Genomic DNA, 24,741 nt, shown 5'->3' on the forward strand with positions numbered 1-24,741 from the left:
AATTATGTGCTTAAACAGAATTGTTTAGTGCTCTGCGGCTTATCAGCTACGATGAAGAGCGTTCTGATCCTACCAAGGTGTCGAAGTGGCCGTTCTGCAATAAGCGTTGTACGGTCCATGTACATTCATGCCACGAATCAGTACGGGCCTGTCGGACGGGCGCTTTCAAGCATTACGCACGTCAAAAGTAAGTTCCGGACAAGACACGTAGGTCAATGCTCTGCCAGGATCCTGACGGCAAGTGAAACATTGACGTCGGCAGCTATCGCAGCCCAACCGTTTGACTGGCCGTGAGGTTGTAAAGAATGACGAGTGGCGCCTATGAACACCAGGCTTGTTGATGCTTGATTCACTAATTACAGCGCTTGACCCTGTCTGGAGACTTGACGGCAACTTTCTGGGGCCTCGTGTTTGACTCGTCAGCGGAGTCGTAAGTGTGTGCCTACCATGTCTTCATGGTCGCATAAAGGGCGTTTCTGTCAAGTTTCAACTGCGGTGAGGCCGCGTGCGTGTTGACGAACAGGCATGTTCGGCGGCTAGGTACCTAGGTATTTAGAGGTAACGACCTGTCAACTGTCAAGTGCAGCAAAGCGGTATTAAACCGAATAGCATCCATCGCAGGCGATACCTTTCATCATCGACATCTTTTTTACCATACGGCAGGTCCGATACTGCATCAAACATTCAAGATGCGATCTTTTGGCTTCCTTCTCGCTCTCTTTCTTTCTTTCACTGTGTCATCTTACGCCTGGCCTAGCAATGGATACTCAGCCCTTGAAGTACGTCGGAATGGCGATGGCAATAGCACAGATTCCAACAATGCCGAGCGCGCCCTCAAGAAATCGTGCAAGAAGATGCGCGGACTCAGCGTGTTCTCTCAAGTCGCAGCCAACCAGACCAAGCTAGACGCATTGGTTGCAGAAGGCAAGCTCACGACTACTGAAGTGGATGCCATCAAAGCAAAAGCTGCAAATGTCACCACAGAGCTGCAGTCAATGCAGTCCAACGCAACACTAGTCAGCGAATGCGCTGTTGTGAACGCTGAACAGAAGAGCGTTAGCCAGTGCAAGAAGATGAAGAAATTGACAAAGCTAGCGGCGCTGGCTGGCAATGAAACTGCCATGGCTGCCCTCGAGCAGAAGAAGGGCTTGAACGATACAGGTATCGCGAAACTGAAGGCAAAGATTGAGAAAGCGTCAACAAAGCTGCAAGAGATGCAGTCCAACACCACACTGACAGCATTCTGTGCCCAGCAAAAGCAGCAGAACAACGACGGTTAGTCTAGAATTACAGAACATGTAGCTTGACACTGACTCGATCCAGCTTCGGACTCAGATGGAACCACTGCAAGCCAAGTCCAGCAGGGAACTAGCGCCGCCCAAGGCCTTACTGCGCAAACCATACCTTTAATTCTCGTGTCAACACTTGCCGTCGTCTTTACCGTGTTCCTCTAAGTCTCGCACCTACTGCCTTCGGGTAGGGTGCATGGATGCACTTCAACGGATTTAGTTAGTAGTAGCTATGCAGTTTGTGGGCTATGATTGGCATGGCTTGGATCCTAGAAGAGTATCAAGTGGCTGGCCATACGTACCTGGATGCAGCAGAATATCATACGCGCCTTGAACAGCCTAGTGGGAAAGTGTCGCGCATACCACTTCACTACAACTCGACCTCGGGACCTAGAAGCGAGATCAATGAATGGAGATACATCATAGTACGGCAGCACTGATTGATGATCACGTCGTTGAGCAATTGCAGTCTGCACAAGTTATGTGAAAATGACCAGTCAATCTTGTGCAACTCAATCCAGGGTGTTTCTTTGTATCGTGATTACTGCACCTAGACACATCTGACCAGCCACTTTGCACTTCCGTACTATCCAGCCCATCTTCATCAAAGTCAATAAGATATAGAACTGCAACTAAGTTACTCCGTTCAAGCGTAAAGATCTCAGTGAGCAAAGGCCTGGATAAAACCTGCAGTTTGCCAACTGACTCTTGGACATACCTGGGTGCAGTTTAAGAGCCTCCGCGTTATCCCCAATAATCTCGAAACCGCATTTAATGTCAGACGCAACGCCAGGCCGCTCTCGGCAGATCCTCGAACTGTACATATGTATCACCTGTGACATGTTTGGCGGAGAAGGACCGATTCCTGCCAATGGCATTCTTGAGCGCACACACACCGCACTCAGACAGGACCACGGTGTGTTTTCACTTTGCGGAGGTGCCGCCTCTGACAAGTGTAAGCATTTTGTTACAGCTTTGATACACGGGAAGACCTGCTCACATGCCTTCCTGTCAATATCGCTGATCGTAATGTTGAAGATAGAGTTTGTTGCAACATCAAGATGCAGTAGTTACATCGAAGCGTGTATCCTTTGATATCCCTTATGTCGTACATGAGATCTGTGAGCGTGTTCACCATTCGAACTTCCGGTATTGCATCGGGTTCCTGCATGAATTAGGGCCAAGTCGGGCCGTTCAGGCGGCGGAACTCGCACGTTGTGTCAAATGTTCGCGTTTTGGTATCGTATTGTTTGTGCTGTGCCGGGTGAATTCACGGCTTCTTGGTCATCTATGCTGTGGCTGGTGCAACACCCATAGCTTCCAGCTGCTTCTTCGCTCCCCACTGCTTCTCGACCTTGATCTTTTCCAGGATCTTGCCAGCGCCCTTCTCGATCAAGACCCTTGCAATCTCTTGCCCGAAAGCATCGGCCTCCTCCACAGATCGGACTTTCTGCGCTGCCTCGTACTCGACAGACTCAGTGCCATCAACACTAACGACGAGCGTCTTGAGCACGAGCTCTTGCTCGTCGAGATCTGGCTCCGAAGCCTCAAGAGCAGCGCCGTGCTTGTCGTAGTCCTTCGCGGGCTGTGTGCCGACTGCCAGGCCCTTACCTCCGCGCCATGATGTCTCAACACCAATTGGTACACTGCAGCCGCCCTCAAGTGTGCGCAGAAGTGCGCGCTCGGCGCCACAAGCACGTGTTGTTCGCTCGCATCTGATCTTGCTGAGCATCTCCTGCATGATTTCATCATCCTTCCTGATCTCGATGCCCAAAGCGCCTTGCCCTACTGCGTACAGCATACCACCTGTGGCGCTTGTGAGCTTCTGGGAGATTCGATTCGAGAAGCCTATGCGGTTCAACCCTGCTGTCGCGAGGATGATAGCAGAGTATTGCGAGTCTTCGGCATCCAGCTTGGCCAACCTGGTACCAACGTTGCCTCGCAGATCAGCGAACTTCAAGTGTGGGTAGAGCTTTCGGAGCTGAGCGGCACGGCGAACAGAAGACGTGCCAATAGTGGCGCCCTGAGGCAGTGTGGCAAGCGTCGTTTCTTTGGGCAGACGGGGCGAGATGATGAGTGCGTCGCTGGGATCCTCACGCTCAAGAATGGCGCCGAGTTGCAGGTTGTCGGGCAGGTGAGTAGGCATGTCTACTATTATCAGCTGTGGATTCAGCACATAGCCCGAATAGCCATACCCTTCAAGCAATGGACAATGATATCCAGGTCGCCGTTCTCTAGCATGCTCTCTAGCTCGCCCGTCCACAAGCTCTTTGCATTCTCGCCCTGACTCAGCTGCTGCAGCGGCGTGATCTTATCCCTGTCTCCCTGCACCATGACAGGCTTGATCTCGAACGTGCGACCCGGGTTAGCATCTTTCAAAGACTGCCTGACTGCATTGGCCTGAACCAGCGCAAGTGCGGAATTGCGCGTGCCGATGTTTACGGTCGCGAATTGCGTGCTTGCCGAGGTGTCGAGGCCCTGTGGCGTGGGCTGCGATGAAGTCTGAAGATCTGTTTCTGTTGCTGAAGCCATGATGGACTGACTGCGGAAGGAATGACTGTTGGAAGCGCCTGCAGCTGTAAACTTCTTCCCGCTGAGCCTCGGTGAGATCGCGGGGCACGCTCGGCAACACACGTCACCGCCCCACTAGTCAGGTACGCTTGCCATACTTCAGTACACCCTTGAGACCTATCACCACATCGTGTAATTTATCCAAGGTGCTGTGCATCACCAAACAGAGCCTCCGAGTCGGCTATTTTGCCGACATGCACGACTCTGTGAACAGAAAAACACCAAAGTTTGGAGAGAACAGATTATTCGCAGGTCAGCAAGTGCGGTACTGAACTACCTCCGGACAGTCATATCTTGCTGTGTATCACTCTAAATATGAAATTCTATTCAAGTCATTGGTAGAGTACAGTTCTCCTGCGCCCTATACAAGGACCATGCCCACTGTTAGTGGAGATTTGACAACACTCGGAGATCTGGAGAGCGACAGCATAACGACCTCCTTGCTGCAAATGAAAGAGGTGGAAACATTGAGTGTCGATTGTAATCAAAGCATTGATATCGGATTACGCATGCTTCAAGATTGTGCATCAGCTATATGCAGGTTTGTATAACCCGGCTGCAGGCTGGAGGCGTAAGCACAGCGCAACACTGCATAGCTTATGGCGCTGCATCGATACGATGTACGCATTAAGAAGAACATCTGTGACATCAGTTCGGTGTCCACACCGGATCAATGCCGAGCCACGGTGCGAAGCGTTAGCCGCAAAGCTTGGTGACCGATGTGCGATTCGAGCCTAGAGCCTCACTCTACAGACGGTAGCGATGTCACCGATCTCACGTATGGGTTATCTGGGGCCGAGCGATGGGAGTGGGTTGCCGGATTTCAGGAAGATTCTTGGGCTGTAAGCTTGCTGGTTGGTGTTGCTTGTTTGTGCGATACATACAGATATCCGTCGCAATCTACTCTGCGCTTGCTGTACACATGCAATACACGTCTCCAACACCCGGGTCTGGATTGTTGGGAGTCTGCATGAAGCATTCCACTTTGATATCTTCGGATTCTAGTCTGCTCAGGTCCCGAACCATAGTGATTACATGCTCGGTTGCACGACATGATACGATCTCCTATCTGTAGACCCGGAGTGTTGTTACATAGAGCTTGTAACGCGTACCAGGCAATGCCCTCTATATGCTCATGTCTACGATGATAAGTAACGCAGAGCCCAAGGCATGCCAGTAAGACTCTCCAGTCCACGAACCCATACCCCTCCACCCCCACACTAACTCAACAACTCCTTAATATCCTCGATCCTCTGCACCCTCTTCTCGTCCTCACTCATCATACCCAGCGAACTCGCACTATCCTCGTTAGTAACGTTCCCACACCCCCAGACCCCCCTCACAGACAGAAAACTTACATGAACATCTTCCTCTCCTGAATCCTTAACATCTTCTCCTCAATACTGCCCTGCACCACGAACCTCACCACCCGGACCTCGCTCTCCTGACCCATCCGATGCACGCGGTCAATAGCCTGCGCCTCGACTGCAAAACTCCACCACGGATCCATCATGAACACGTAGCGCGCGCACGTCAGATTGAGTCCGACGCCGCCGGCGCGCAGCGAGAGCAGCAGCACCGTGGGTTTGTGCGCGGCCGCGAAGGACGCGAGCACGTTTGCGCGCACCTTCTGCGGCATCGAGCCGTCGAGGCGCACGAACGGGATGTGGTCGCGGGCCAGGGCGGGCTCGATGAGGTCGAGGAAGGAGGTGAATTGCGAGAAGACGACTGTTTTGGCGGACGGGTCGGCGAGGAGGTTTTTCTTGAGGTGGGAGAGGAGGGCTTGGGTTTTGGCGCTGCCGGAGAGGCCGATGCGGCGCAGGGAGATGCGGGGGGTTTGGGTGGCGGGGGGTGCGTCGGGCGTAAAGGCGTGTGTGGGTTCGTCGACGATGTGGGAGTAGCGGACGACTTCGAAAATGTCGCGCGCGTTGATGGGCTCGCGGCAGTTGAAGCAGCGCGGGACTTCGCCTTTGTCGCGCTGGTGGTTGATGTATTCGAGTAGGCAATTCTTACAGGCGGAGTGCCAGCAGCCAGTGACAGCTTGGTCGACCATTGGCTCTTCGAAGCAGAGAGGGCATTCGGCGTTGGCTTCGTCTTGGATCTGCTTGAGAACGTGCGCGCCAAATTTGTTGACGTCTTGGTCGCTGTCGGCTGTGAAGCGCTCGATCAGACTGGACAGGTCCATGTCGTCAGCTAAGCCGTTCGCAAGATCAGACGCCATGTTGCCCTCCAGCTCGTCAGCGACGAGATTAGCTTTACGGGTCAAGACAGGGTGACAACATGACTGTCGAAGACGCAGGATCTGAGCAAAGATGGTAGTGTAGTTTTTGAGCAGCATGCCCGACTCGGCGTTCTTCGTTAAGACGTTCTTTGCTCGCAGGTAGATGTGATCGTACACATCTTGCTCATCCTGCGACAAAACAATGTGCTCGACATCGATGATCTTCGCCGGCAAAGGCACCAGGGCCTCTCCATCAGGCGTTTTCATGTCCTTTGTTCGACGCAGGACCAGCGGCTCCAGCACAGTCTGGACAACATCGAGAGCGCGGATGAATTCACCTGCCTCGAATGGAACTGTGATGAACGTCTTCCAGAACGAGAAGTTACTCCACGGTTCTACCTTGAGGAAGCGCACCAGACTGAATAAATCTTCCAGACGGTTGACGATGGGCGTGCCAGTGAGTACCCATCGATGTCGCGCACTGAGCTCGTAGCACGCCTTTGCTGTCTTCGACTGCCTGTTCTTGATGTAGTGCGCTTCGTCCAAGATGATCCGGAAGTAGTCCAGCGAGAAGATACCGCCGTGGGAGCCTCGGTTGCCATCTTGAGCAGCAACTTGATTGAACTCGGATAGCACCGTGCCGTAACTGGTAATGATCACGTTCGGAGCGTTGGCTCCATTGGATGCGCAGCATAGCTTCTGGAGGTTGACGGCTTTTTCGGCGCCGTAGTAGACCATGGCTTTCAATGTGCCGTCCTTGGATGCCTTTTCAGCTTCGCTGTGCCATTGGGCAAGCAATGACATTGGGGCAATAACGAGCGTGGTGTATGGGGCCGGCTCAACGGCTGCACTGCTCTTCTGCAGGCGCGGAAGAACTTTGGGTGTAGTCCCTTGCTCATACTGGTCTGGAAGGTTCCTGTGTGTGTGGATCAAGCTCATCATCTCAATGGTCTTACCGAGACCCATCTCATCAGCCAAGATACCACCAAGACAATTCTGCTCCTGCTTCGGGAACTCGAGCGAAAGTTCGCCGGAGTACGGGTTGACGTAGAACATAGGTTGGCCCTCAATCACGGGCAGGTCTTTGTTGTCCGCATCTTTGCCAGGCCACTGATACTCCTCCCACAGAGGGTGCATGGATACTTCCTTGTTAGCAAGCGATTCGTCCTTTTCTTTCCCTATCATCCAGTGCAGAGCTTGTTTCTGGTACTTTCGAAGATTCATGACGAACGTGCTCGCAGGCTCCATAGTGGGTGTGTTGAAATCAAAAGATTGCGCTTTCTTGTACAACGAGTCCAGCTGGTCTTGTTCGAGCTCGGCACCTTCCTCAGCTTCATCACCTGGCGGCGAGGAGGTACCGTCTGTGCCATTAACCTTTGGCTTCTCGTCCTTCTTTTCGGCACTCTCGGCTGCTTGCAACAGACCCTGCCGCTTATGCTTCTCTGTGTGCTCGTTCTGGCGTGACGGATGCAGGTTGATAGACTCAAAGAGCTTGACAAGACCGACCTGACGCATCCGCAGATCACGCTCGTCCGACGTCTCCTTTTCCTCGAATATGCTCACTTCCCGGTTGTCTTCTGGCTTGGTAAACTTCCGGGCATCGAAAGCGCTGCGCAGGAAAAACGCATGGAGTTGTAAATATATTGTATCGCTTGTTCGTATCCTATCCGGCACGTACACGCAGCTCCCTTCAAACGAGCAGACCTTTTGGTCGACCAAGGCTGACACCCAGGCTGCAGAGTCGTTTTCAAGTCTTCCCACTTCTTGACCTCTTTCGTTTGTGAAGCGGACGACAACATCCTGCTTCTTGAGAGCGACGACGCGCTTCTTGGATTTCGGCTGCATCTTGAAGCGTTCAATGGTGACCTTCTCGTTATGCTTGAGCAGTCCAGTCCCGCTTGTCGTCGCCCAGCCTACGACTCCAAAAGACCCGATGTACCGCTTCGACGGCATATCTCTGAGTACCGGCGCCATGGGTGTCGAGTTGCCGGAGCCTTGGGATGCAGTGGAGCCTTCGGACTCGGTGCGCTTGAACGAGCTCGCGATAGTCGTCTGGACAGCCTGGGAACGCGGTTGGAAGATTGGGGCAGGCACAGGAAGAGACGCAGAGGCCCACGAGCCGTCGAGATACAGGTTGATTGCTGTGAGCATTAGCTCGCTATCTGGGGTCGGTCTTGTAACTCTACCCACCTCGCTCGACATTGCTGCTGCTGACGTCCTTCAGCTTCTGCAGGGTCGCATATGGAAGCTCGCCAACAACAGCCTGTAGCATTGCCACATCGAACCCGCCCAAATCTGCAGCCTCATTACCGCCATCGCTTTCGTCTGGTCTCGAAGGAGCTTGTGGCAGGGACTGTGGCGGTGGTTTCTTGTGCTTCGACCTGGACCGCGACTGCTCTGGCGACGAGTCTTCCTCGAAGAAACGGCGCTTCTTTGGTGGCCGCTCGTCTGGATGAGGGCTCTCCATGGGTATCGCAAGTTGGTCGCCCCAGAACCATCCGACAACAAGTGCCCGGATATAGCTGCACTTTACGCGACTCGCCACGCGACGCGCTTTCGCGCTAGAGCGATCTGCATGACGGCGTCATCGGCGAATTGTCGTCTACACTTTGCAGATTACGAAGTCTGTCTGTATTAGTACGCTGTTTGCAGTATTGTTGCGCCGCCAGAATTGAGCGCCTCCAGAATTGAGCGCCTTTCTTTCCTCGCGGCTGATTGTAGTCTCACTCCTCAATGCAAACTGCAAAGCTCCGCGCAGCACCCGTCCGGCGCATCTACTCCGTCTCCACACCACAGCGACGGCGCATACAAACACGGCAGTCGCAATGCTTCACCGACGCCCCGCGGCCGTCCCAAGCTGAGGTCGACAAGGCCCGGGCCTACTGCGCACACCTCGTCCGCACCTACGACACGCCCTCGCACATCCTCCAGTCCTTCATCCCCCACGCCTCGCGCGATGCCTACCTCGCCATCCGCGCCTTCAACGTCGACGTCGCCCGCGTCGCCGATACCACCAGCACGCCCACCATTGGCATGATGCGCATGCAGTTCTGGCGCGACGCCGTCACCAAGGCGCTCGCCGGCTCGCCGCCCAAGGAGCCCGTCGCCATCCTGCTCGCCCACGCCGCCGAGTCCCTGCACACGCGCACCGACGGCCGCAGTCGCCTGAGCAAGAACTGGTTCCACCGCATCATCAACACGCGCGAGCAGCACCTCGCCAACCCGCCGTATCCCACCTTGCAGGCCCTCGAGTCCTACGCCGAGAACACGTACTCGACCCTCATGTACCTCACGCTCAGCGCCCTGCCCCAGGCCAGCATCACCACCGACCACATCGCCTCGCACATTGGCAAAGCGACCGGTATCGCCGCTGTGCTGCGCGGCGTCCCGCTCGTCGCCTTCCCGCAGCCCGCGCCCGCCGGCACCGCAGGCCATATCACAGGTCAGTCGGGCCCAACACAGGGCGCCGTGCTGCTCCCGCTCGACGTCATGGCAGAGGCAAACGTCAAGGAGGAAGACGTCTTCCGCATGGGCGGCGCGGCGCCGGGACTCCAAGACGCCGTCTTCGCGGTCGCGACGCGCGCAAACGACCACCTGATCACCGCGCGCGACATGTTGGCCAAGCTGCGCGCCGAGGGCAGTCTGGGACACGACTTCGAGCACCAGCACGACGGCGAGCATAGCTATGGCGCCGAGCAGCTGGGCGCGGGGAAGGAGCAGCAGCTGGCGGAGGTCGAGCAGGCGTTTGGCGTGTTCGTGGCGAGCGTGGCGACGCAGTCGTGGCTCGACCGCCTGCAGCAGGCAAACTTCGACCTGTTCGACCCCGGGCTGCGCAAGAACGACTGGAAGCTCCCCGCAAAGGCGTACTGGGCGTACACGCGCCGCAGACTGTAGAGCAATCAACACGGAAGACTTTGCTCGCAAACGCCTGTCATGCTATGTGCTACTAACCCACTTATCGTACACGTCTGCACCGTACTCAGCTCATCAGCCCCTGGATCTGCTCCCCGCTAATCACCGTCTTCGCCGCGGGCCTCTTCTTCCGCGCCGCTCCCCCCGTCCCCGTCCTCGCCTGCCCCGGCCTCTGCGCCTCCATAGCCGCCTCGTGCTCAATACTCTTCACCGCACGGCTAATCGCCATGCTATACCCGCCAATCCACTCGCCCCAGCCCTGCCTCCCCGCCTGTCCCTCACCCGCCTCCACCCCGCCCTCCTGGCTCCTCGCACTCGCCCGCCCCGTCTTCGCCCCTCCACCACCAGAAGCAGAAGTAGAAGCCCTATCCGCGCTCGCCCGCCGCTGCTCCATAAACGACCGCGCCACGTCGCGCGCCGCGGCAACCCCGCTCTGGATCGTGGCCACGTCGGCCGGGTTCAGCGACGCGGGGAGCGGGATGCGGTAGCTGCCGCTGAGCGTGACGAGGCGGTCGGGCGCGCCCACGGCGGGGCCGCGGTCGCGCGGTATGTCCTCGACGTCGGCGTCGGCGTTGGCGTGGCGGAGCGGTGGCTGCGAGAGAGCCAGCGCGCGCCGCGCTACTGCGAGTTCGTCTTCGAGACGGCCTAGCTCGGCGTCTGCGTCTGCGTCTGCATACGCATCGGCGTCGGCGTCGGCGTCCTCGTCCACCGCCCCGCTCTGCTCCCTCTCCCTCTCATCTCTCAGCGTGCCCAGCGTCGCCGTCGTCGTCGCGCTGGACGTCTTCCGGCTCTTGCCGCGGCGACGGGGTGAGCGCGGTGTCGCCGCCGGCGTCGCTGCCGAGGGGGCCGGGGCCGCTTTGTACAGGTCCTCGACGCGGGCTTCGAGGCCGCGGACGCGGGCTTTGAGGGCTTCGAGTTCGGCGGCCGAGGGGAAGGGGGGGTCTTTTGCAGCGGCCGAGGGCGTGGGCGTGGATGTAGGTTCCTTGTTGAGCTTTCGCGGCTTACGCTTCGGAGGGGCGTCTTTCGGTTGAGCTGTGGTGGGTTTGGGGGCTGTGGATGGAGTGGGCTTGGGTTGGCTTGCGGCGGCTTTGGGCTGGCTTGGGGTAGCTTTGGGCTGGCTTGGAGTGGCTTTCTGGACTGTGGATGGAGTCGACGTGGATGTCTTCTTAACAGCCTCCCTCTCGAGCATTACGCCGCCCGCTGAGCCAGCTCGGCCTGTAGCTGCAGCATCCGGGTTGGCTGCTTTGCGAGAACGCGTCTGTTTCGCTGCCGCCGTTGCAGGACCGGCCGGTTGTGTTTTCGACGACATAGCTTGAGTTCCAGCGAGTGGTGTGGCTAGATAGCTGCTGAAGTGTCTCAAGGCTCGCTGTGAATTGCAGGTAGATCAAGGCTGTACCTTGCTTTCTTTGGAATGCTGGGGATGGATTGGCAGATTTTAATCAGAATGCAGTAGGATACGTTCCACTCACTATGCAACGTGGATTCAATTGAAATTCTCAACGGACGACGTTCTCGAGGTTCCACAAGCCAAAGCAAGATATCGAGGTCGGACGTGACGTATGAGGGGCGGGAACAGGGCTACCCTGTCAGCCACTCGGGAGTGATCGACGTCAACGGCGATCATCAACGTCCCATCTCACCTCCACAAATATGTTTGCGGACGTGTCGACACTGTTGCATTACAAGACTTAACAGATCACATGCTCACAAGTCGGGGCTGGAGTTAAGTGGAGAATTCAACCGCCAATCTAACCTGCAATAAATACATGCCCAAGCACTCATGTCGTCTATGGAAAGATACATTATCGTCATGACATTGACCTCGTAAGCGGAGTGGGACACGTCCCAGTTTTGGTGTTCGGCGAAGGATTCGAGAAGATGGCAGCCCAAGATTTCGAAGCCTAGATGGGCGGCAAAATGCTGATGAGAGACCGTAACTTTTAGAGGACGGAAGGAAAACGGAGTGATGGCACGCTCGGGTATCGTGAGCGACATGACCGGTAAAGGCGCAGCGAAAGCGATTGGCCTCACCAGCGCACAAACGCCTTGCATTGCTTCGAAGGCAAGACACGAGTGCACTCCAAGACTGCCAGCAAACACAGCTGCCCAGAATGAACAGATCAAAACCCTTGAAGACTCCGCCACGCCGGTGAAATGCGCGACGTCGCTATTTGGAGAACGCAATAGGAACAACCACCAGTCACCACATGCCTGCAGATGATGGCTTACGAGGCAATGGCACGGGCAGGAGCGCCGCCGCGACGGTTGTTGCGGGTGGTCTTGGGCGCCTTGGTGACGGTGCTCCAGCCATCCTCTTCCACGGCCTCAGTTGTGGACGCAGGGGCCGCGGGCGTGCTGGACTTGCGCCTCCACGATCCACCGTCCTTGGGGGCCACAACCGGCTCCTCGGGCTTGACGGCCTTGTCGCCGACGATCTCACCGTTGGCAGACTCGTCCTCAATCTTGGCCTCGGGGTTGTCGACTGCCTTAGGAACATTGTCGCCAGTGGACTCTTCGGCCGGCTTCGCAGCAGCGGTCTCCTTGGCGGCAACCTCCTTGGCCTTCTTCTCCTCGCGGGCCTTGTCGTCTGCCTCCTTCTTCTGCTGTGCGGCCTGCTTCTGCCTCTCCTCGACCTCCTTGTCGCGGGCAGCTGTGTCGATAGGACGGGCAGCACCGAAGGGGTTCGGCTTGTCCGAGGGAGTTGCGGCCGAGGCGGTAGGGGCCTCAGACACGGTGCGCTTTGCGAGGTTCAGCCTAGGGCGGCTGGGCAGAGGCGCGGGCGACGAGGGCGTGCTGGCGTCAGGGGTGCCGGTGGGAGACGCAGCGTCGGGGCGCATCTTCGACCTCCACTGGCTGTCCTGGTCTGCGGCAGTGGGCTGCCTCTCGACCTGTGGCCTGCCTTCGGCGGGCTGGAACTCGCGGCGGGGGGCACGCTCGCCCTCGGGACGGCCCTCGCCCCAGGCGGGCGACTGCCTCTCGCGGAATCCGCCTTCACGGGGCTCGCGGGGGCCGTCGAAGCGCCTGCCGCCCTCGCGGGGACCCTCTGCAGAGGGCGAGAGGGGGCCGCGGCGCTCCCAGTTGCCGAAGTCGCGCGGCTTGCCGTCGCCCTCGAAGGCCGGGCGTCTGCGCTCGCCACGGTCACTGCCGGCGTCCGAGGCGGCGTCGAAGTTGCGGCCGCCGCCGAAGCCACGGGCAGGGCCGGAGCGCTGGCCGGGCAGGTCGGGGAGGGGCCCCTTGCGAGACCAGTCGGAAATGTCGCGTGCCTCGGGGCGGTCCTTGGCTGCGACAGGTCAGCTACAGCGTCTCATAGGCAGCGCGATACGTACGGGGCTCGGCGACGCTGACGCGCACATTGCGGCCCTGGAACTGCGAGCCGGACAGGTCGAGCGCCTTCTTCAGGCCGTCGAGCGAGCCGAACTCGACGTAGCCGAAGCCCTTGGGCTTGCGGTCGAGCTTGTCCTCGACGATGCGCACGTTGGTGACCTCGCAGTCGCCGAAGAAGTCGTTGACGTCGCCCTCAGTGGCGTCGAAGGACAGGTTGCCCAGATGGGCCGTGTACGGGGGCTTGGAGGGGAGGGGCAGCTCCTCGCGGGTCGCGAAGCCGCGCTCGGCTGGGACGGGTTAGCCAACACAGACTCGCAGATAGACTCGCAGGGACGGGCGCACGCACCAAAGCTGTCGGTGCGGGCACTGAAGCCGCTGCCACCGCCGTATGAGGGCCGGTCGCCGCCGTAGCTGGCGCCGCCAAAGCCACCTAGCCGGGTCAGCATGCAGTCGAGAGTCGCCCGCGGGCGGGCCGGCGGACTACCGGCGGTCGGGAAGGGTACCTGCGCCTGCGGGAGTCAGTATGGCGGGGGGAAGCGCGGGGCGGGGGACACTCACGGGGCATGGGCGCGTCCTCCATCTCGTCGGCCCACGAGCCTAGAGCTGCTCTCGTCAGTCGCGGCGCGCGGCGGGCGGCGGGGGGCGCCTACACTGGTCGCCGAGGAAGTCTCCCAGCGACATCTTCTCCGCCTTCTTGTTCTTGGGCGCTGCACCGTCCGTCAGCCGTGCTGCCTCCACGTTGGGGCCGCACCGAGCGGGGCAAAAAAGCCGCCGCCCAGCCTGCGCGGCCCGCGGGGGGGCGTACCCATGATTGCGGTGCCGTCAACGCGCAGTCGTGTCCGCGCGCTATGTGTGTGTGTGTGTGTGAGGGAGAGCGGGGTCTGCTCTCGGGTCGTCGTGCGTGGTGGTGGTGTCGTTGGGGCGCGGCTCAGATCCACCAAGTGCTGCCCGGAATTCGCAAGTGCGTTCTGCAATTTTGGGTGCGTCCGTGCGTCCTTACATCACTCACATGCGACCCGAGCCCCGACCCGAGACCGCGACTGCGACTCTCGACTGCACGTCCATGGGACAGCCATGCCGTCGCACGACCCCGCCCAGCTCACCCACCCGCTGCATGTGATCAGGGACGCCGCGGGCATTGGCGGGCTCACCGGTATGTGCATTGTTTTCTGAGTTCCCTTGTGCTGCACTTTCCCGTGACGAGACGTGAGGAGAAAGTTTCGCCGTGCCATCTGCGTGAGAACAGTAGCCTCATGCTTTGCCATCTCATTCTTCCCTCCTCACGCCTCGTCTTCTTATTCTCTCTCCTCACGCCTCGCCATCTCCTTCTCTCCCTCCTCACGCCTCACCATCTCTTCCCCCTTCTCATCCCTCGTCTTCTCCCGCTCAGTCACCCTGTCAGCCTTTTCTCAGTCACTTTCTAAATCCTCCAGCCATACCCGGAACTGCAATTGGCGCCGTCTCTGGAACACTGCGCTCACAGACTCCCGTTCTGTTTACCATTGCCTCTGGCATCCAGTGCTTTGCCCTGGGCAGCACCTTCTGGACCGCTCGCAGCGCTATCCTCAACCCAGATGGCCTGCAGAACTGGTGGAAGGCCACTCGCGGGCTGCCTCTGGGCCCTCGCAATGACCTGACGCCCACCCACTCGGACAAGGTCCGTGCTTCCACTATGGCCGGCGCATTCACTGGTCTCAGTCTTGGTCTGCTCTTCCGTGGGCCACGAAATGCCATTCCAGGGACTTTCATGTTTGGCCTCTGGGGCTTCCTAGGCCAACAGGGATACGACTTCCTCGACACCAAAAATACCGAAGAAGTCAAGGAAGAAGCGCGTCTGGCCGCCAAGGGGGAGAAGAAGAAGAATTTCATGGACCGCATCGCAGAGATGAAGTGGAGCCCCATGGAGGCCCTGACCGACGAGCGCTACGAAGAGATGCTGCAAGAGAGGCTCCTGAAGTTCGAGGTAGAAATTGCCATTATTGATGACAAGATCGAAGGATTCAGAAAGACGGCACGCGAGATGGCGGCCAAGGAGGCCAAAGAGCAGCTCGAGCCGAAAGCCCAGCAGCCGAAAGCGTGAGCTGTGAGGTTGTAGGCTCCTCTACAGCCATTGTTTCGCAATGCTGATGCAACGTCAGCGCACATATACCCGGTGCTGGTTACGATACGTGTACTTGAGATATGAATCCCATGTACTTCAAAGGCCTGCAACAAAGCTTTGTTATCACATCACCTTTCTCATCTGGCAGGATCATTTCTCACGTAACTAACCACCTCTTGCTGACTCCATCATCACCAAACGCAGCCAGGAGCACCATCTTCAGCTGACCCGGTGACAACCACTACGTCTGGACAACAGCCGGCCTCCATTCGTGAGTCCTCGCGATCACGACGATGCTGCCTGGCGGATCACCGGATGCAAACCCATCTCCCCTCACTCACTGGCGCGCTGCACGGCATCCTCGCCGCCTGCATGCGTCACAAATACCCTCCTCATGACTCAGACTTACGTTTGGTTGACATCCTTCCTGTGAGCCTCCTGCGATCGAGACCCTTAGATAGATCGGTCATACTGGGGCGGTGTCGTGACAGCAGCCTGCCACCGCATCGACGTTCTGCGCTGGCTAACACGGCACGGCCAGCGCGTATTTTAAACTCTTTCTTGATGCTGTGCGGAGGGATGTCCGTACGCTACTGAACTCTGCACATGGGGTTGTTGGGATTGCACGGGCAGCTATTCCAGTTAGAGTGTTATACGCCGTAAGCCAAATCTTGTCAGGACCTGGGAAACAGTTGGGGCAAACCGAGAGGGTGCTTCCTTGTTCTTAATCTAGTGCTTCAACGTGCTTGGGCGTTGCTTCTAGAAGTACGGAGATTTGGATTGCCAGTGGCGACTCTGTATTGTTGTCTTATGTCAAATAGTCTTGTAGAAATGTCACCACTCCCAGACCACCGAAAGCCACATATGCACCCACGCAGCAGCCACGGCTCCCATGTCCCCAAATGTAACCTACACCGCACCCGCCCAACAATCCTGAATTCCATTTCGCTCCACCACTGCACACACCACCGCCCTCGTACTTCCCCAAGGCAGCAACGCCACACCCGCCACACCCCCTAACCCCCCCTACCCACCATCCACCGCCCTCGCCCACCACCAATTCCTCAACACGGCACAACAGGCACCAACGCGTCGTCGCGCCGCGCTAACACGCTGTCACATGCCCACGCTCCACCTATCACCCGCACCGCCACCTGAGGCAACACCCACTCACCTGTGACTCACACACTCGCTCCGCCCTCGCCACTCCTCCGCCCGCCATCCGCAAAAACCTCAGTAATTACTATTCACGGCCTTAGCACCGTAGCCGGCGGCCCCCGCGGACGCCCGGACACCGGCGCCTTGCTTACGCAGCGCGCGCGCGGCCCGGCCGGAGCGCGCACGATGCGCCGTTCGCAGATCTGACATGCATGCACACCTCTTGCCCGTGTGGGCGTAGCCGTGGACAGGCGATCGGGGGGGCTGGCTGAGGCCCGCAGATGACGCGCAGCAGCGAGGCCGGTCAGGCAGGCGGGCGTTGGGCGTCAGGCACCGAGGCGGAGTGCGCGGTGGGGGCGGAACGTTATTGGGACCTCACTCGGGCAGCAGGTGAGGGCGCACGGCGGACTCGGACGACGAGGGGGAAAGCTGGGGTGTGGTGCACAGGTGAGGGGTTTTTACTGCGTGTATTTCGCGCCTGATTACGACTACGTTATGATACAGAGTGGTGGGGACGGCCGTGGATACGCGCTGGTGTAGCATCGTGGTCCCGGGGCTCCCGTCATCGCGTGAGCGCATGTTCCAGCCATGCTGACAATAAATACAAATAGTTTTAAGAGCAGTCAGACGCTCAGTAATATGTACAACGAGCGTCATCCTGCCAGAGGAGAAGAGGGTGGGGTGCGCAATGTAAATGGGTGACTGTGAGAAGTCCGAATGCCAGTGTCCGTGCTATGCAAGTTGGAGATGGAGAATAGGAAAGACATTAAACCGTACGCCTGCAAGAGTGCTGCTGTGTGATGACAAATAGAAATTACCTCCAATAATCGGCGTGAGGCAGCGGTGCGAGATGAATCAAAGGAAAGTGTTACCTGCGACTCTGCTGCAGCGCCATGACGGCCTGCTCGAGCTGCCGTAACCGCGCGTCCTTCTCCTCATTCTCGTAACGCAGGCGCTTGATCTCCCCGCGCAAGTCCTCGTCAGCGCGATCCGACAGCACCGAATCAGTGACACGCTTGCGCTTGAGAGCGGGCTCCTCGCTGCCGCGGTACTCCAAGTTGCGGACATAGGGCGACTCGGAGGCCTGGCGGCTCTCGACGGTGGGCGAGCGCTCGAGGATGTCACGGCGGATCACCAGGCCATGCATGTCCGCTGACATGCTTGTGCGACGGTGCACGCGGCGGATGTGCTCGGCAAGGTTCTCCTTCCGTGTGAAGCCGGCGCCGGAGCTGCGCTTGCAATCTGTGAAGGGGCAGAACAGCGACTTCTTGGTGCCGCCGTGCATCTTGTGCACTTCACGTTCGTGCCGCAGGAGCCCGCCGCTGTAGGTGAATCCTTGCAGCTTCTCGCATCCTCGGACGAGACACTTGTAGGGTCGGTCATGCTTGTCCATGTGTTTGCTGTGGAGAGGTCAGGGGGATGCTTAGATGTAACGTTGGTATCAAACTTACCTCCACTCGCACTTGCGATCGAATGTCAGTCCTGAACATTCCTGGTGTTTGCAAATCATCTTTGCGTCGTCATTACGCGGTGGCTCTTCGGCACGTTTGTATGAGTGATTTTTCCTCAGCGGCCCGTCATGTTCATCTTGCGAGGAGAATTCTTCGGAGGGTTGTCTTGTGTGAGTTTGAGGGCTCGACATGGTCGTTCTGTGTTGATCACCAATAGGTGATGGGAGAGCTCCACCGGCCATGCTGACTGGAGTTGGTAAATCTGAGTTTGAATTGATGGAATGCGAGCGTTCGTGCTTAAGATTAATGCGTGGGAGTTGTATCGACGATGCGTCAACTGGTGGCAAGGTGTTTCCCATGGTGAAGAGGTTGAAGTTTGAGTGGTCGTTGTTGCGTGGCGGGCCTGAGGCGTAGGATGATATATAATTTGACCAGGCCGCGAATTCGGATTGTGGCGGAGCAACTACCTCACTGCCCGTTCCCGCTGTCCCTGTGACTCGAATGCTTGGACACTGTGTAGAGTTTATCAGATGACGCGGACTGTGCTGTGGCAAAGAAGAGTACGGAAGTTGCCAAGAGCTTTGGTCAAGATTGTCGGGGCTAAGCTGCGGAAAGGCCGTAATTGCTACGGCGCCTGGATCTTGCGGCAAATAATTATTATCGAAATATATGGGGTACTGCTGGGGGGCGACCCGATAATAAGTACTCTGCCCTGGCCCAACGTTAGCTGTAGTTTACTGTAGGCTGAAACTCTGCTCTGGTGGGCATTCGGAGTCACTTCGAAAGCTCGCTAGTCTTACCTGGGAATTGGGGCTGCGCAGCAGGCAGCGAACCAATCGGCACGGGCTGGGATTCTGTAAGGCTTGGATGCCTAGATTCCAAATGATTCCAATCGGGCGACCAGGTATCCGCGTTTCGTGATGCATGGGACACATCACTCTGGCGGCCCACTGCTATGTTGTCGCCAGTTTGTTGTTGCACCTCAGGTTGCGGCTGTGAGCCAATCAACTGCAAGCCGAAGTTGAAATCTGACAAGTTTAGCAACTGAAACGCAGCGAACACAGCGAACACATCGTGCGAAACTCACATTCAGACGATTGTGGAGCGGTCCATGGAACATCAACGTGTTGAAGCATACGAGTGCCTGGAACGCGATGGTTGCCACCTTCGTGACCGTCGTCCACAGATGCATTGCCGGGAGCGTTGTAGAACATCCAGCAGACCTGGGTCACTTTACGTTAGCACATGCCCCGACGTATTGGTAGTGAGGTCTGAGTTGAGCTTACACCCCACAATACAGCCAATGACGGCTTGATGGTCCATGGGAAGGATGCGCTGAGTGGGCGCGGCTTCTCAGCGAATTCATTGAACCAACTCAGAAGCTTGCGTTGCTTTTTGTTGTGCCCTCCTGTTGGGTGCAGAAGCTCATGCAGCGCTTTGCGCTTTAGTGCGTCGATGAGTTCCGTCTGAAGCTGCAGCAGTAAATGCTCGTAGTTCGCAACAAACGTCTCATCCACATCGAGCCCAAAGTCTTGACCTTGTGCTGCGAGAAAGCTGTCACTGAACTGCGAACGACAATACAACAGGGTTTGAATGGCCTCGTAAGTGCTCATCAACAATTGCACAAGATCGTCCAGGGACTTGCACTCGAAGATCGGCGAATTACGCTGTTCTAGGAAACGCTCATCGTTGCTCGCAATCGTTGATAGGGCCTTGCCAGTAGGACCGAGAAGGTTGTCAACAGAGCTAAGCATACTACGCGGGAGCTTAGTGGATGAAACCAAACGGAAGCTTCTTTCGACGTACTGTTGCATGTCTTCTCCAGACTTGTTTGAGCGCTCGGATACATCTACGCCCGACGCACGAAGCCTGAGTGCCGGCCTAATCGGCTTCTGGTTGTTCTTGCGGTACTTGCAAATGCGGTTGGCGATGTGCTGCGGCTGCTTCGCGTCGCGGGACCTAAGTCGGGACAACCCAGCACAGTGCCTCGTCGCCCGGCGGTCAATGGGGAACGTGTTGCCAAGCTGAGGATCACCATCGAAGCCCCTTTGCACACGTGGCTTGACACGTCGGCGCAGTTGACTGACGAAGTGAAGCACCTGGAAGGTGATGAGAGCATTCGTTGGCTTGCGTGGACAGTTCGCCATCGTGGAGGCTTCCAAAAATGCAAAAGCGAGCGAACGATATTGCAAATACCTCCCCCCTTGGTGCAAGAGTCATATCTATACATGATGGCATGCTGGTGTTGCAAGGCTAGGTCTGGGTAAACACAGCCGGTGACTGAGCTTCAGGGCGTGCAATTGAACACAAGCCCCATTCTGTTGCCACGCTTGTTTTGATTGGTCGAGACGTGTGGCTGAGCCACCCATCTCAAAATCAGGCAGAAAGGCAACTCTCAACGTCCTCAACCCGCCCTATCATCATCACTGTCCGACAAGGAACTTGATCGGTCCTTTCGAGAGCTGAGGCGCAGCAGTCCGCGCATCACACGGCGTTCTCCCAGGCGCACTCTGCTTGCTTCCAGACGTTCCGAGTCGCCGTCTATGCCGTCACTCTCCGCCGTCATGCCCGTGACCAGGTCGCTGCCTTGGAGAGGCCATCCTTCTACATCCGGTGCGGTTCTTCATGCAGTTTCGTGTCGAAACAATTCTGAAAACCTGTGACCCCGCCGAACCTGAGTAACAGATCTTCACATGGATGCCTAGGTAGTGCCTCAGCGATCCGAAACAGCCTGGAACGTAGTTGACGTCTCGTACCTAACCCGCACAGAGCCGAATCACGCCTGCGGATCCCCACCATCGGATTGGTTCCGTATGAGAGATGTTTACAAACCTCGAATACGCGTTGTTGATGTCGACTCGCGTGATGGGCGAGACTCACGCCAACGACTTGATGCAACTGCGCGTCTGGGACTCCCTTAGGCTGGCACCTGTAACGCATGTCATGGAAGGTCGAGGAAATTTTCGAAGCAGACGGCACTGCGTCAACATGATATTTTCATGATTCAAGAAGCAGGTCGGGCAAGGCTCGATCGCAACAGTAACTCGTCGGAGATTTCTTCCGCATCATTTGGATGGGACAAGTGATGTACAGATCCACAATGGCACTCCCCGTTAACATTGACATCGACTTGTGAAAACCAACAACCTCCTCGGCCTCCCCGGACTTACAATACCGGTAGAGAGGTAAGTTCTAGCTTGGCCTTCTTGCTTGTTCTGTTTGCATCAACCCACGCCATGCCTCATCGCCCGCATGCCTCAAACGCGTCTCTAGCTAGGGCCTCAGTACCCGAGAAAAGTTCCCGGCAGTTTGCGTGACTGCAAACCTTCCGAGAGCTTATTTGTGACAAGAACTTTGTGACAAGGAATGCGCGGACGTTGTTTCGTCTCGATCGGCACCCTGGGGCACCGAGGCCATGCACGCCTTGGGCGACTGGTTTCTCCAACTCGGCGCAGCTCTTTGCAAGCCACAGACGCATGACTGTAGAGAACATGAAGCAAGGCTTGAATCGTTGATGTGTTCCGTTTTCTGTCTTCAGGCAATGTGTGGTCAATGCCAACCGCCCGCGGCCACCGTTCAGTGTAACGGTGGCGATACTGTCGCATCTCACCGCTTGATGGCACCTCAATTAGCGGTAGAAGGATGCACTCTGCGTGGTCAGCCACCCTTCCTTTGTTTCTGTATCGTCACATAATCTGCTTAGGCGAGGAGCGGCGGCCCCCCGTAAAGGTTCTTGACACGCTGTGATAGTATCCAGTGACTTTGGTGAGCTGTTAGCGGTCAGAAGCGTGCCCACAACACGCCCAGGATGTTTGCTTGAATACGATTTGGTATAGTAGTCCGAAATCTGGCTTGGTCCTACCGTTGAACATAGCTCGTTGATTCGAGTCCAACAGTTATCCAGGTCTCTGTTCCGGATCCTCTTACTACTCGCTTGCGACATGAACTTAGCAGACAGGTGAGAATTTGATGAACAGCCTCTCCTAATGAGCGGCTTCCTCAAAGATCCTTTGCAACCCAATGGCATCAGACAAGTTTCTTTGTGGAAACTAGATGATAACAATGACTAAAGAACATAGTATACAACACTGTTGTCAAGGAACGACCTCAGTCAAATTGAGATATCACTGTCAGTGATCTCCCGCACAGCAAGCTGTGTATGCCCGCTATATCTACGTACACACACTGCAATGAAGTGTCTGCTACTGTTCGTCAGCACCCCCATAAGATGTTTTATACCAATGAGTACGCACCGGACGCCATCAAGCAGCTTGGATAAGGCTACTTATGAGCCGGATGATTCATTACTTTGATCGCTATGCGCATAGTCTAACTATAACCCAACTGCTCTCAACGCTTCCAAAACTGAGATTTCCCGGGTACCTCAGGCAACCACACTTCTCGCTGCGAGCAGTAAAACTCGCCGGTCGGTTCGAACGCAGCTGGATCGTCAAGTGATCCCAATGCCATGAGGCGAAAGTGCCCCTTAGCTTGCTCCTATAAGCAGTCAGCACATCACATAATACGCCCAAGACAAGGTCTGTCACGCACTTCATAAGTACATATCGTACTCCCGCACTCATTGCAGAACTCTCTGTACGAATAAGTACCCGACCCATTGTCAGACTTATAAACCTGCACCCGTCAGTTCTACCCATCTAACCTCACGTCCAACATCTTCTACTGCAGCACATATGCATGGGTCGCAGCCAACGTACTACAGTCTTTCCATCAGTCATCTTCAGTCCCGTAAGCGGAATCTTCACCGTCACCCCAAACACGCCCCCAAACGTCTTCTTGCAGCTCTCGCAATGGCAAATCGTCGTCCGTGCCTCGGATTTGCATGCGAGACGCACCGTGTACGTAACTTTCTTGCAATGGCACCCCCCCGTGAAGATCAAGGGCTCTGTGGGTGTAAGGTCGGGCGAGGATACGCGGGAGTCGCGCGGATTGATATACGTCATGGCAGACAAATCCGTGGGCAGGAGATAAGCGACGTTGAGCGAGGCGACACAGGAGGCGAGTCGAGAGCCAGTGTTTTGAGGCTGGGAGGCAGCGTGGGAGCGAGCGACGACAACACGAGCTGCCCAGTGAGAATTCAATGTCTACAAATGCCGATCGAATGGATTCGGATACTGGGATGGTAGGGCGTTGAATCAGCCACGCACGTTGGGTGCGGCGGTGAAGGATATTTGTAAGCGCGCGGCGGCCGCAAAAGGGAGGCCTGGCAATTATTACAATCCCATGCCCTCTGCAGCAAGACGCACGCATCCCACGCGACTCCACTGTATAGCGTCCGTGGTGCGCAGGAATCGAGTGCCTCGCTCGGGCATGCCATCCGAGAATGCTTCTGGCACGCACTCGCCATAGGCTGAGATTTACGATAGGATCGTGAACAACGCGGATGGTGCTGGCACGAGTAAGCTTCGCGATGGGTTTACGAAACGGTGATCCGCTGCGGTGCATATCGACGTGGGTCCGGGAAGCTTCTTATTGGCCGATGGATTGTTACTCCGCGGAGTCTGACATGGATGCGGCGATTGAAGAGAGCATGTTGATGTGGGTGCAGTAGATGGAATGCGTGCATGTTCAATTTGGATGTCTTGGACAAGACTGTTTCTACCGTTGTTGATGCATGTACATTCACCACATGGGACATAGTCGCTAGTAAGGTCTGTAACGCTGTTTGACAGTGCCTACAAAGGTAAGCGAATAAGTGTTATTCTCATCTAGCTACTTCTTTGACTTTCCCAGGAAAGCAAAGTACTCATCCCAGATTGGATGTCTCTCCCGACCTCTCCAATAGCCGTCACCAACGGACGGGCTCAACCACCATCCCAGATCTAGAGTCTGCGCCCACGTTTTGTCCTTGCGCCCCCAAACGAAATCTTTCATCTCCCAGTAGCGATGGTAATTCATGCTCGCCCCTAGAACATTATTCTCGAATGACTTATCCCATTCCTCAGGTGGCGGATATGGCGACTTGTCAAATGAGATCTTGTAAGAGTAGCGGGTGGGCGCAAAGCGATAACGTTGAAAGAGAGGATATGGAGGCTTAACGAATTCGTGAAAAGGCTCGATAAAAGTGCCACGCGAAAGCGTCAGGGTAAACTGCTTGGGAAGGAAGGCGGCGCTGTACAGCGGCGCCCATGAGAATGGAGCTTCGCTCGGAGGCGGGGGCTTTTGTAGATAGTCTTGTAGCGCTGCGCCTTTGAACCAGTGGTTGGTCTCGTGGTATTCTGAGCTAAAGCGGGTGGTGAGGGTCATCTCAATGGTAAAAGTCCAGATGCCAGTGTCAGCCCTCACTGGCTCTGTCAAGAGAACCCAATTGAACTCAGAGCTGATCCAACTACGTTGGTTTTCTCCACAATTCAGCTGGAGTGCATTAGCAACTGGTGACAGCAAGTGTGCGCGGTGGAAGAATTAAACTCACTCCACCTATGCCGTTCCTTTCAAAACGGACCCGACAATTATGAGCATCCCCTCCCCAGACCCATGGATCCTCACCCCTACAGAGTAAGGCTAGCAGTTGTTCCTTAGCGTCGTCTGACTTGGTTTCCATGTTAATGATGATGGGCCGTGGAGGAATGCAGGACAAATTGCGTCGAGGTGGAAGCACTGTTGCTAGGCAGCAGATCGGAGGTAAGTAATAAGTAGTCGAGGCTGTGACTACAAATAGCGACGGGGTTGGTTGCGGAGATACAATATGTGCTC

At 56.5% G+C, this 24,741-nt stretch overlaps 11 protein-coding genes across 11 annotated transcripts; 3 read left to right on the plus strand and 8 right to left on the minus strand.

The window, feature by feature from the left end:
* Positions 1 to 689: 689 nt before the first annotated feature.
* Positions 690 to 1,454, plus strand: C7974DRAFT_408709 (uncharacterized protein; the record flags this gene model as incomplete). Its single annotated transcript, XM_046143348.1, has 2 exons — positions 690 to 1,275; positions 1,324 to 1,454. 2 exons carry the CDS (start codon positions 690 to 692, stop codon positions 1,452 to 1,454), a joined length of 717 nt encoding a protein of 238 aa, XP_046001118.1.
* A 1,123-nt stretch (positions 1,455 to 2,577) lies between these two features.
* Positions 2,578 to 3,821, minus strand: C7974DRAFT_430666 (porphobilinogen deaminase; the record flags this gene model as incomplete). The annotated part of the gene is made up of 2 exons (XM_046144717.1): positions 2,578 to 3,437; positions 3,485 to 3,821. 2 exons carry the CDS (start codon positions 3,819 to 3,821, stop codon positions 2,578 to 2,580), a joined length of 1,197 nt encoding a protein of 398 aa, XP_046001119.1.
* Positions 3,822 to 5,136: 1,315 nt separating this feature from the next.
* Positions 5,137 to 8,597, minus strand: C7974DRAFT_384892 (SNF2 family N-terminal domain-containing protein). Its single transcript, XM_046140896.1, has 2 exons — positions 8,272 to 8,597; positions 5,137 to 8,222 (listed from the first exon to the last, which is right to left on the minus strand). The coding sequence occupies exons 1-2, from the start codon at positions 8,546 to 8,548 to the stop codon at positions 5,215 to 5,217; spliced, it is 3,285 nt and encodes a 1,094-aa protein (XP_046001120.1). The 5' UTR covers positions 8,549 to 8,597; the 3' UTR covers positions 5,137 to 5,214.
* Positions 8,598 to 8,659: 62 nt separating this feature from the next.
* Positions 8,660 to 10,035, plus strand: C7974DRAFT_95756 (Squalene/phytoene synthase-domain-containing protein). The gene has a single exon (XM_046147593.1). The coding sequence runs from the start codon at positions 8,815 to 8,817 to the stop codon at positions 9,973 to 9,975; it is 1,161 nt and encodes a 386-aa protein (XP_046001121.1). The 5' UTR covers positions 8,660 to 8,814; the 3' UTR covers positions 9,976 to 10,035.
* Positions 10,019 to 11,756, minus strand: C7974DRAFT_95874 (uncharacterized protein). The gene has a single exon (XM_046147596.1). The coding sequence runs from the start codon at positions 11,300 to 11,302 to the stop codon at positions 10,061 to 10,063; it is 1,242 nt and encodes a 413-aa protein (XP_046001122.1). The 5' UTR covers positions 11,303 to 11,756; the 3' UTR covers positions 10,019 to 10,060.
* On the minus strand, positions 11,528 to 12,131 carry C7974DRAFT_95754 (uncharacterized protein). Its single transcript, XM_046147592.1, has one exon. The coding sequence runs from the start codon at positions 12,043 to 12,045 to the stop codon at positions 11,698 to 11,700; it is 348 nt and encodes a 115-aa protein (XP_046001123.1). The 5' UTR covers positions 12,046 to 12,131; the 3' UTR covers positions 11,528 to 11,697.
* C7974DRAFT_95802 (uncharacterized protein) lies at positions 12,132 to 14,364 on the minus strand. Its single transcript, XM_046147594.1, has 6 exons — positions 13,968 to 14,364; positions 13,876 to 13,920; positions 13,821 to 13,826; positions 13,664 to 13,747; positions 13,320 to 13,604; positions 12,132 to 13,273 (listed from the first exon to the last, which is right to left on the minus strand). The coding sequence occupies exons 1-6, from the start codon at positions 13,996 to 13,998 to the stop codon at positions 12,219 to 12,221; spliced, it is 1,506 nt and encodes a 501-aa protein (XP_046001124.1). The 5' UTR covers positions 13,999 to 14,364; the 3' UTR covers positions 12,132 to 12,218.
* Positions 14,365 to 14,391: 27 nt separating this feature from the next.
* On the plus strand, positions 14,392 to 15,397 carry C7974DRAFT_430670 (uncharacterized protein; the record flags this gene model as incomplete). The annotated part of the gene is made up of 2 exons (XM_046144718.1): positions 14,392 to 14,470; positions 14,751 to 15,397. 2 exons carry the CDS (start codon positions 14,392 to 14,394, stop codon positions 15,395 to 15,397), a joined length of 726 nt encoding a protein of 241 aa, XP_046001125.1.
* A 2,047-nt stretch (positions 15,398 to 17,444) lies between these two features.
* On the minus strand, positions 17,445 to 20,291 carry C7974DRAFT_460388 (uncharacterized protein; the record flags this gene model as incomplete). Its single annotated transcript, XM_046146138.1, has 6 exons — positions 19,834 to 20,291; positions 19,314 to 19,782; positions 19,115 to 19,250; positions 18,828 to 19,055; positions 18,028 to 18,739; positions 17,445 to 17,976 (listed from the first exon to the last, which is right to left on the minus strand). Exons 1-6 carry the CDS (start codon positions 20,172 to 20,174, stop codon positions 17,445 to 17,447), a joined length of 2,418 nt encoding a protein of 805 aa, XP_046001126.1. The 5' UTR covers positions 20,175 to 20,291.
* Positions 20,292 to 22,184: 1,893 nt separating this feature from the next.
* C7974DRAFT_446527 (Mss4-like protein) lies at positions 22,185 to 23,360 on the minus strand (the record flags this gene model as incomplete). Its single annotated transcript, XM_046145601.1, has 4 exons — positions 22,185 to 22,524; positions 22,579 to 22,662; positions 22,746 to 23,132; positions 23,295 to 23,360. 4 exons carry the CDS (start codon positions 23,358 to 23,360, stop codon positions 22,378 to 22,380), a joined length of 684 nt encoding a protein of 227 aa, XP_046001127.1. The 3' UTR covers positions 22,185 to 22,377.
* Positions 23,361 to 23,671: 311 nt separating this feature from the next.
* C7974DRAFT_468559 (uncharacterized protein) lies at positions 23,672 to 24,719 on the minus strand. Its single transcript, XM_046146401.1, has 2 exons — positions 24,461 to 24,719; positions 23,672 to 24,402 (listed from the first exon to the last, which is right to left on the minus strand). The coding sequence occupies exons 1-2, from the start codon at positions 24,587 to 24,589 to the stop codon at positions 23,761 to 23,763; spliced, it is 771 nt and encodes a 256-aa protein (XP_046001128.1). The 5' UTR covers positions 24,590 to 24,719; the 3' UTR covers positions 23,672 to 23,760.
* Positions 24,720 to 24,741: the final 22 nt, after the last annotated feature.

This window comes from Boeremia exigua, assembly GCF_020726555.1.
Source record: "Boeremia exigua strain MPI-SDFR-AT-0100 chromosome Unknown C7974scaffold_2, whole genome shotgun sequence".
Lineage (NCBI taxonomy): Eukaryota > Fungi > Ascomycota > Dothideomycetes > Pleosporales > Didymellaceae > Boeremia > Boeremia exigua.